The sequence below is a fragment of the Bos indicus genome, chromosome 14 (genome assembly GCF_029378745.1).
Source record: "Bos indicus isolate NIAB-ARS_2022 breed Sahiwal x Tharparkar chromosome 14, NIAB-ARS_B.indTharparkar_mat_pri_1.0, whole genome shotgun sequence".
NCBI lineage: Eukaryota > Metazoa > Chordata > Mammalia > Artiodactyla > Bovidae > Bos > Bos indicus.
In genome coordinates this window covers 20325240-20336128 of record NC_091773.1, presented here as the reverse complement: position 1 = coordinate 20336128, position 10889 = coordinate 20325240, and the positions used below count along the sequence as shown (strand labels likewise).

General features: G+C 41.3%; 1 protein-coding gene across 3 annotated transcripts; it reads right to left on the bottom strand.

Annotated features, from left to right (window-relative positions):
- Nucleotides 1-4355: 4355 nt before the first annotated feature.
- PPDPFL (pancreatic progenitor cell differentiation and proliferation factor like) lies at nt 4356-9139 on the bottom strand. 3 transcript variants are annotated; one of them, XM_070802524.1, is made up of 5 exons: nt 8850-9139; nt 8486-8580; nt 7081-7158; nt 6694-6793; nt 4356-6039 (listed from the first exon to the last, which is right to left on the bottom strand). In XM_070802524.1, the coding sequence occupies exons 2-5, from the start codon at nt 8538-8540 to the stop codon at nt 5997-5999; spliced, it is 276 nt and encodes a 91-aa protein (XP_070658625.1). In that variant the 5' UTR covers nt 8541-8580; nt 8850-9139; the 3' UTR covers nt 4356-5996. The 3 variants fall into 3 exon arrangements, with proteins under 3 accessions (XP_070658625.1, XP_019829467.1, XP_019829466.1); XM_019973908.2 differs by having other exon boundaries at nt 4356-6447; nt 8486-8602; nt 8850-9074; XM_019973907.2 differs by having other exon boundaries at nt 4356-6447; nt 8850-9058.
- Between the last annotated feature and the right edge of the window lie 1750 nt (nt 9140-10889).

The following is a 10889-nucleotide window of genomic DNA, read 5'->3' as shown; positions in this document are numbered from 1 at the left end:
TTTTAGAATTCTAAAGGGAGGAGGATTCTGGAATCCTATAAAAGGTGGTTTCAAAAGGAAAATACTTGAATTGAAATTAGTTGACCTGTTACAGATTAGTTAAACTTTTTAAATATATTTAAGAAAAATTTATTAACCCCATAGACCCCCAAATCCCTCTTCCTCTTCTACAGTGCTGCTGGGAATGAAGTCTAATTTGCTGTCAGTTTTGGATCCAGCTCCCACGTATTCCTGAATTCAGTCTTCTTTCAGCTCTTTGATTCACCATCAGATAGACTCAGACGAGTTCCCACCTCAGGGACCGCCCCGAGTGGAGCCAACCTGACGCAGCTCGGAGGCAGGACCCTCCATGTATAAGAGGGAATGTGGCCTCCTCCAGGATGCTCAGCGGCATCAGTGAGAGCAGAAGATGGATGAGCATTGGAATCCATCAAGGAGGACATAGGACAACGTAACGTGATACATCTACTTGGTGGCCTTCCTCTGTATTCCCTTTTCATGACATTGAAACATGTAAAATATCATGTAAGAAACGAGTTGCCAGTCCAGGGTCGATGCACGATAATTGATGCTTGGGGCTAGTGCACTGGGACGACCCAGAGGGATGATATGGGGAGGGAGGAGGGAGGAGGGTTCAGGATGGGGAACACATGTATACCTGTGGCGGATTCATTTTGATATTTGGCAAAACTAATACAATTATGTAAAGTTTAAAAATAAAATAAAATTAAAAAAAAAAAGAAATTTAGCTTGAAATCTGAAGACAGATAGCTCCCTCAAAAAGTTGTTTTAAGACTGCACAAATACTTTCAAAGGTAGTTTATTTGAAAATAGAATGTTTGTCTCTTTCCTTGCAAAGGAATTTCAACATCCTAACCTTTGCTTGAGTTGCTATCCAAAACGTAGTTCCAGTAACCGTTCATTTATTAATTCAAAACCCTCTGCTAAGCACGTTAAAAAGAATAGAATATTTATGAAACTCACACTCTGTGGCTCTTAGTCAAATAATTACTATAGTGAAAAGGATTTCATATATTTTGTGTTTACAACCTGGAGGCAAATAAGTCTCAGTATATCCAATTAAAATATGTTGAAGCAAAACTTTTACATTCCACTGATGCTAGATAAAGGGCTTCCTTATTGGCTCAGATGGTCACTAATCTGCCTGCAATGCAGAAGACATGGTTTCAGTCCCCGGGTTGGGAAGATCCCCTGGAGGAGGGCATGGCAACCCACTCCAGTATTCTTGCCTGGAGAGTCCCATGGACAGAGGAACCTGGGGGGCTACAGTCTCAAAGAGTCCAATACGATTGAAGTGACTTAGCATGCATTCATGCCTCCCTTCCTCCATCAACATCTTGAGAAACAAATAAGAAACATGAAAAAAATTTTCAGGTGCCAAACCTAAAATACGTTCTTTCTAAACTATTGAGAAAGGAGAGTAACTGTGTAGTAGTCTGTTTTTCTAGGTAATATAAGACAGTTCTATATTTTGAACAGAAAGTAGCAAAAAACAAATAAGAGTAGTACTTGGTATGAGAGGTGGGAAGACAATGACTTCTGAGACTGGAGACCCTGGTGAGGAGGGCCTTTGGGTGATCTGACTTCATACCGTTACTGCACAGCATGCCTTTGGACAATTCACTAGATCACAGATTTCTTAAGAAGGAAGCACAGAACCCCAGGCCCCACCATTTCTCATCCTGAGCTCAGCTGGAAACAACGCTGTAGACAATGTGACCTCCACAAGGAGAACACCAAACTCACCCAAAGCTTCTGTCCCCTGACGACAGTGTCACAAGGTACTGGAAACAGGTGGACAGCGTGGTCAGTCAGTCTGGTGTCCGCGAGAGTGCCTTGCTCAAAGGTGGCCACTTCCCCCCTCAGGGTCCGGTCCCTGGCCACCTTCCCTATGAGTCCTCTCCTAACCAAACCAATCAAAGCCTCTCTGCCTCCACCTCTGTCCTGGCCTAGTCGCACTTCGACATAACACCTTGTTTTATCTCCTTTACAGCACTTACCACTGCGGGAAACCATATTCCATGTTGATTTAGTGTTTACTCTCCTCTGCTAAAATGTGACGCTTCTTGGGAACAGCCCAGCTCTAGCCAAAGAAGCAGTGTCGTTCATCTGACCAATATTTATTGTTATGTCACAAGCTGGGGATAAAATGTCAAGGAGAGCAGACGTGATCCTTGTCCTCATGTGGTTTATGGTGCAGTGGGGGAGACGTATATTATGGTGCCGTGGAGAAAAGACATAACATGACACATGTAAAATTATCACTGTGGTGAGTGCCGAGAAGGAGAGAAACACAGGCTATCAGCGCCTATGATAGAACATCTAATTTAGTTAAGTAGATCGGAGGTTTCTCTGGGGAAGAGGCTTTTGAGCTAAGATTTAAGATGCATAGACATGAATTAAGGGAATAGAGTGGGGGCTGGGGATGCCCCATGGCAGGAAGGAAGATGGTGCCAGAAGGATGGACAGAGGATGATTGATGGGGCTGGACCACTGGGCACTGGGGGCATGAGAGACAGGAGTGGGTGGGAAGGATCTATGTGGCAAGAATATGCGGCAGGACGGGGCAGGGTGTGACTTTATCCTGAGAGTAATGGAACCATCAAATGTTGTGGAGGTGTGAGTATGCCTGTTCTTGTGTTCACAGGAGAAAATTAGCAGATTTGAATTTTGTGAAGATGACTGTGATTTATCTATAGAAGAGATTTAGAAAGGACAGAAGTGGACCACTGGAAGCATGTCCTGGCAGTGCCCTCAGGAGACATGATTGCAACTTGGATTCAGTTAGTAACGGTGGGAAAGGAAATGAGTAGGTAGATCCTAGAAACACACAGAATGAAATTTAAAGGGCTTGGTGTTGGATTGGTCATAAGGGAACCTCATCTCCCTAATCATCTGGGCTGATGAGTGAAGCTGCCAGTCTCAACTATAGGGGACAGTGTGGGCCTCAGAGAATGCTGTTGGGTGGGGGGGTGGATTAATTATGACTGTCTCCACTTCTTGAATGTCTATGAGTTAGAAGTTTAGCTCTATGCTATTCAACCCAGACAATTGTTTATATCCGCACTCTCTAGTAGCCCAGTGGAATTCTGCAATTTTGTTTCCCACAACCCTTGTTGTTGTTGTTCAGTCACTAAGTCATGCCCAACTCTTTGTGACCCCATGAACTGCAGTATTCCAGGCCTCTCTGTCCTTCACTATCTCCCAGAGTTTGCCCAAGTTCATATCCATTAAATCGGTGATGCCTTCCAACCATCTCATCCTCTGCTGCCCTCTTCTCCATTTGTCTGCAATCGTTCCCAGCATCAGGGTCTTTTCCAATAAGTCAGCTGTTTGCATCAGATGGCCAAAGTATTGGCCTAACAACCCTAACTTCTACAAAATGTATGAAGCATCAAATAGGCCTGAACTCCAGCAGGAGGACTTCAGAGAGAATTGGACTGGCTGTTGGCGGCTTTATCTGTAATGAATATGGGGCCAATAATATCCAACCTGCCATCAAAACCACTTCACCAAAAGGTTAGTGGAATCTCAGCATAAAATGTCACAGAAACTGAGGGCAAATTATCAAAGCTTTGTTTGATTTGATACCAACATCCAGGGCCAGTCAAATAGCATTTTATACATCACACTAGAATGATCATAGCATGTTTCAGATCACATGGACACCCCTCTGACATAACTACCTTTACTATTTATTATCTCCTCAGTAGGCAGCAAAGCCAGGAGATGTTTTAACTAAAGCAACAGTTATGCTGAGACCTACATCTGAGGTACTTTTTAAAGTACAGCCCCAAAGTGTCTAAATGGTAGGAAAATTGCATTAGAATCAATTATCTAGAATTTACCTAGAAGACATTTTGTTGTCACTATTTCTGTCATCATAAGTCTGTAGAAACTCTGGAATAGCACAAAGCAAGCCTTTCAGTTTTTAATCATTATATGTGGTATAGTCGCAAAGTCATGTTCGATTCTTTGCAACCCCATGGACTTCAGCCACCAAGCTCCTCTGTATGGGCTTCTTCAGGCAAGAATACTGGACTGGGTTGCCATTTCCTTCTCAAGGGGATCCTCCTGACCCAGGGATTGAACTTGGGCATCCTGCATTGCAGGCAGATTCCTTACTGACAGAGCCACCAGGGAAGCCAATCATTATATGAGTTCACTATGACATTATTTTTTGGAAAGATTCCTAATATTTTTCAGGGGATCTATAGCTATACATCTATCTATCTGGCAACTACAAATCCGCAAAGATAGATGTAGTGTGTGTGTGTATATACGTATACAGTACTCTAAAGTGCTTAATAACTATAGATGTTCATGATAATATGTTGGATTTAAAACCTTATGTAAAATTTAATTATCTTAAACAATAGTAACGGTCAGTAACAGCACTAAACACATTAAAAATACTGCAAACACAAAGGCAAAATTGTAACTTAACAAACAGTATCTTTCTAAGTAGACAAAGTAAATACCAACTTGATAGCTTATTTGGGGAAGTTTATCCAATAAACTAAACAAGCCATCTGTTCACACAAATCCCAAGTGATTACAAAAAAAGGAATTTGTTAATAATCTCAAATAAAAAACAAAACCCCCCACAATTTACCATTTTGTTTCATTGTGTTTTTCTCTCACTTTGGAAAAATTCAGTCTTCAATCATGCTAATTTGATTTTAGAGTAAAGGCAAATGAAATGTAGAGCTCAAAGGTTTAATGAGCCTCCACAAATGCATAAAAAATGTAAAGGCAAGTAACCAGTAGAAGAGCAGTAATATGTCAGCAATGAAGTACTCCTGGGCCACAGGGATGTTTGAATCCCTTCACTGACAGCGAAGTGATGAAGGAACGTGACTTAGAAGGAGGACACATCCCATCTGGAGGGACCAGTGAAGGCTGGTGAGGTGTCCATCACTGAGGAAGCCATCCTGCCATAGCTGTGTGGTCCTGTGGTTGGCAGAAAGACAGTGCTCCCTTCAGGTGTTTAGTGCATCATCGGCCACACCAGCATCGTAGCATCCCTAACTGCTAAGACTGGCATCGTACGTTGAAAGATATTTGCAAGCAGTATCAGAAAATCTTCAGCTGAAACTCCTTTAGCATTATCTACCAAACATGAAGGAAAGTAGGAAATACTCTGTCCGATGTCAGGAATATTCACATTCAGAAAGTGTATTCCAGCCCTCCTCTATGTGTTCCAAATTATACACAAAAACATGCTCATATTAGTCAATTTGTAAAGGTACAGAAAAATACAAAGAAGTAAATGAAAACCACCCAAACTCCCATCTCTAAAAATAACCATTGTTACCATTTTGATATATTTCCTTCCTGTCTACTCTTAAGCATATATACCTTTTAAATACAACAAAGTCCACACCATATACAGATTATCCTGCTTTTTTTCATCTAACTTGGTATCATCATGGTTTTCCATGTTGTTGAAAATAATTTACAATGATGAATTTTAAAGTCTGCATAACCAATTATGTACAGTAATGCATTCAACAGATAATGTATTTATGGGTATGTTTTCTATTTCCAATGTTCATGATTAAAAATACAATTTCTGCAACTTTTTTTTTACACTTCTGAATCCAGGGCTCTAAAACAATTATGTTAGGCATGAATGCTTCAGTTTTCAGGCATAATAAAACAATTAACAGATGTAATGAGAGTTTAACAAATTTTTTGAAAATTAACACACAATTTTTGATTTTTAAAAAATTTGAAAAAGTATAAGGTAATGAAAAGGCTATTTCACATGAATCTCTATATTTGAAGGTCACATGTTTTCAAAGTCTTTTCCAGTGTTTTCCATGTAGCTGACACCGTGGCAAGAATACTCTCAACATTGAAGCAAATGCCTAAACTTTTGCCGTCTGTGTGGCTGCAGTGGTCTTGTCTTGTGAGATATCCAGAAGATTTTCATCTTCCTATAGAGGAGATCACCAGGAGTAGCTCAGGTGCTAAAGGATCCGGGGGTCACACCTGCAGGGCCTCAGCGGGTGGCTATTACATAGAGTTGCAAACAACGGTAATACTTTACATAGTGTAGTAACTGTTACAACACTGCCCTCCAAACCGCAAAGCAAAGATCATCAGCTGAGAAATGCTCATTTGTAAGCTAGGTTGTCTTCACAGTCCAGGTAAACTGGAAAAATATTGCTGAAATAGTCCCAGACGTGCCCAATTCATTCCTGTGTCATTTTGATATATCCCCATCATTGGGGGGAATTTGTATCTTTGGGGGCACCATGAAATGGTCTGGGCTTGTCTTTTACTGTTTGACTGTTCCGGAATCCGTTTACTGTTCCAGAATCAGCCATTTCTCCAAGGAGCTGTGATTCCTCTTGTTGGAGTAGAGAGTGGTTATTTGTTCCTGAAGGTACCTTGCTTCTGCTTCCTGGTCCATTCCCCCTAAACCATAATAATAACGGCATATAAGTTTTCCATTTCTCTTTGGAGATAGAATGCTCAGATCTGACTAATGATTAACTAAAAGAAACTGTGTCCCCACCTCTGCCCTCAAGTACAGGTTACATAAAAGACTTCACCTTCCAGAGAGGACCGTGTTTTATCCCTGCCGGTTGATGTGATAATTGTGACACGCACTGCTTTCATCTGAAAAGGAAATATTCTTATCGGAAAAAAACTAAAACTTACCCACAAGCAGACTGGTCTTCACCTTTCACATTTGAAAGCACAGGTACAGATTGAAAAAAGGATTTAAACCACCAGGTGGATTCTGCCACTTTGGGTAATCCTATCAAATAAAATTCACATTTGTTGTTCAGTCGCTCAGTTGTGTCTGACTCTTTGTGACCCCAAGGACTGCAGCACGCCAGGCTTCCCTGTCCTTCACCCATCTCCCAGAGTCCGCTCCAACTCCAGTCCATGTGTCGGTGATGCCATCCAATCACCTCATCCTGTCTCCCCCTTCTCCCCCTGCCGTCAACCTTTTCCAGCATCAGGGTCTTATCAAACACAATTGAGAGACGAAAAACAAAGGGAAATAGGCAGGGTGGTGCTGATAAGAAATGAACTACATACCTAGCTGGGTTTTGTCATCACCTACGAAGTTGGCAGAATCAGGGCCAGTTAAAGAGGGGCCTGAAGAAACACTGGCCTCTGTAGGAAAGAAACAATAATAAACAAGCAACTAAATAATAAGCCAACACAGATTTTTACATATAAATTCTCAAGTAGCATGGTCTGAAATCATTTAATCCTGGATTAGGAACTGAAAATTTGGTTATATTACCAGCCCATTAGAAGTCTCCAGAATAATGCATATTACATTTTTATTAATAAAGTATATTCCTTTCCATGGTGAACAACTGTCACACAGATATTAAGTAGAATTTAAAATATATAATAAATGTTATCAAATTCAAAATCTTAAAAAGTACAAAATCAAGAATGAATATTATTGTACTATATTAAATATATTACTTGTACACAAGTCATATATAATGTATTATATTTAAATATCCTACAGAAGTTATCAAATTTAGAAATAAAAGAATCATTTTAAAAGAAAAACATCTAATTTGTCATATCATACTTCTATTTTAAATCTAAGTGTTGTAAAAGATAAGAATAGAAAAATAACTTTTAAGAATGTAATAACTCTAAGAATATGGGCATAGGTTAACTTTGGGTGGGGGAAAATAAATTAGTAGATGTTTCCATCTCTTGTCTACAAATAACCTTTGAAATAAGACTTTTCTACAAGCTGGTATGACTTAAAAAATGATAGCTTGGTTCTGAAATGATTGTTTCATTTTATGAAATTTCTGAATTTTCTTCGAGAAGCTATACTTTTCCATTTAGCTATAAATTTACACAGATGGAGAGATAAATAAAAATAAAACTGGCCAGGTAGAAGCTGACCTACTAACCACAGGAGAAAATGGAAATGAGAGAATCTCTGAAACACATTTGTGCTACTTCTCTTTTCTCAGAAATGAATATTTTATTTATGTAAAATTATCAGGTTTTAGTGTATCCTATTAAAGGCAAGGCACATGAAAGTAAAACCCACAGGAATGAGTTGCCATTTCCTCCTCCGGGGGATCTTCCTAACCCAGGGATGAAACCCTCAAATCCTGCATTGGCAAGAGTATTCTTTGCCATTAGCGCCACCGGGGAAGCACCCGCCCTCCCCCCAACCCCACCAAAATTGTGAAATATAAGCTTATTTTTACTTATTTATGTGTTAATGGTTTTATGGCTATAACAAAACATAGTTAAAGCAAAGTGATGAGGTTTGACAGTTTTTACTGATTCGGGCAGTCTCTGATAAGCTCTATTCCTATTTTTTTCACTGTCACAAAGAATTGTCATATTCTCCCTTTAGTTCTGACAGGACATGATACGTAGGTTAATTATACCCCACAAACATCACCTGAGATCATATTCTCTAGGGCCACCCTCTAGAGTTGTTACGACTCACTTCGATAATACTGATTTCTGGCCAGAAGACAACCAGCGGAAGGCACGGATGCCATTGTCCCCTGAGCAGGAGCCAGTGAGTTGGTGACCGGCAGCCTGCAAAACGGGCGATAAGAGGCTAAAGTTAATCATATTAGGTTCCTGTTCCTTTTCCCATGAGTATTTTTTGTAAAGCAACATAGCTGACCATGTAATAAATATCCCATAAAGAATTAAAGAGTTCACACAAAGTTGTGATCAAATTCATTGCCATAAACAAAAAATGCAATTCATTAGGTGAAAACACAAGAAAAAATATATATCCAAGTATAACCATGTCCACAGCTGGCTCCAGAAGTGTAAACACAGCCCTGACCATCACTCACCTGCCTGCTTTCTTCAGCCTGCTCTTCCAGTGAACGTGGGTCTACAGGTTCTTCAGAAAATGCAGACTTGGGAAGGGCTGATTGATGGTGATCCGGGACAGACCTGCCATGGGGCAGGGGGTGAGCCGTCTGTGAGCACAGCACCCCTCGGTCTGGAAGGCAGAAACCTGAGCTGGGAGTGGACTCAGGTGGGCACTGGGCCACCACAGGCGGAGCCAGAGGCACCCTGCCTGCCTGTGTGCCCTTGACTGGGTCAGCCTGCCAGCGGGGGCTGTGGGCCAGGCAGGTCTTGGCCCGGACGTAGTGTTGTCCTGGCCCTCTGGACAGTCCTGGTTCAGGACTGCTGGCTTGACAGGGAGGGAGGTAACAGCCACTCTGGGGACAGAGACACAAACTTGGTCAGTCACGCAGCTGGGGACAGCACCACGCTGGGCTCTGAGGGGGACACCACGGACAGGCTGCAGACCAGCGGGAGGACTGGATGTCATCACAGCCACGGGGATGCAGTGCAGAGGCACAGGGTCTTGGGGGACAGGAAAGAGGCAGGCCAGCAGGAGGACTGGATGTCATCACAGCCACGGGGATGCAGTGCAGAGGCACAGGGTCTTGGGGGACAGGAAAGAGGTCAGGGAAGCATGGGAGCCTTCCAGAGGAGGGCCGTTCACTGCACCCCCAGTGGACAGCAGGTTAGAGAGTCCAGCAAGTACAATCCAAGACACATGGGAATCATGGGGACTGAGGAAACAGGAGCTTGATAGCCTTCTAGCAACACTGCTGATTGAAGCAAAAGCTGAATTTCTGTTCTGCTTTTAGCAATGGTCCTTACTTGAACTGCTTTGCCATTTCCTAGACTCAGTTTGCCAAGAGGTCCAGCTGTGGATCCCTGGATGTTAGGAAGAAGATGCTGTCAACTGGTGATTCAGTTCATTTGGCGGCTGTTGGTTTCACCGGCTTAAAGCAATTTTGGCAACGTGTACAGAATTGCTCATCACCTATGTTCAAATTTACTCAAAATATTTGTCTTAGTTTGCCATCATGGTTCTTTTTAAATACCTACTCTACCTGGTTATGACCCCTTTCTGTTGCCAGTATTATTCATTTCTGCCTTTTCTCCTTTTGTCTTGATTAATTTTGCTGGCGGTTTCTCTATTAAATCTTTCTTCCAAAGAACTACCTCTCTTGTTTTTAGGTTTTATATTTTATTTCCTGTCTTCTTTTATTCTTCTTCCTTCTATTTACTTTAAGGTTATTCTTGTTATCTATTTCAAAATATTTTTTACTGCTGTTATGACATTTCTTGAATATTTGAATTATTTAGTGATGCTTTTCTAGACATATACTTTCTCTGGTAGCCTAGAGGGTAAAGCATCTGTCTGCAATGCAGGAGATCCTGGTTCGAACCCTGGGTAGGGAAGATCCCCTGGAGAAGGAAATGGCAACGCACTCCAGTACTCTTGCCTAGAAAATCCCATGGACGTTGAAGCCTGGTAGGCTACAGTCCATGGGGTCACAAAGAGTCAGACACGACTGAGTGACTTCACTTTCACCTCCTAGACATATAAATGTTCTCAATTATCTTTTAATTGATGATTCCTAAATACCCTATGTTGTCAAAAGAGTCTTCTCCTTTTTATTCATTCTTTCAAATAATTTTGGAAGTGGCTTTCTGTGTATTGATAATAGTACATATTCTTCCATTGCACAGTCATGATTTTGTATCTATTTGATTGTGTTACTTAATTATGTTAAACAAACGATTTACGTACTTACTGATGTCTTACCATCTGCCCTCCCAGTCTGTAGTGCGATCGCATCAGTTGGGTCTGTCCATTTTGGCCTCATGTGTTTTGCAGCCGTGTGGGCAAGTGTGCACAGAATCCTGATGTCATAGCTTCTTGGTGGATCTTGGATTTTGCTTTCCTTTATCAGCACTAATGGTTTAACTTCTGCCCTAGATTCTCATTGGTCTAATGCTAATTTTGTGGCACCTGCTTTTTTCTATGCAATCAGAAATTGTCTCCTTTCATCTCTTTATTTTCT

What these genes read in the sequence shown, in the direction of transcription:
- PPDPFL (XM_019973908.2), bottom strand. Translation starts at nt 8,540, where the DNA reads ATGGCATCCGTGCCTTCCGCTGGTTGTCTTCTGGCCAGAAATCAGTAT. An exon ending in TGATGACAAAACCCAGCTAG is followed by an intron (nt 6,794 to 7,080) that starts GTATGTAGTTCA and finishes TTTATTTGATAG; the next exon opens with GATTACCCAAAGTGGCAGAA. An exon ending in GAAGACCAGTCTGCTTGTGG is followed by an intron (nt 6,448 to 6,693) that starts GTAAGTTTTAGT and finishes ATTATGGTTTAG; the next exon opens with GGGGAATGGACCAGGAAGCA.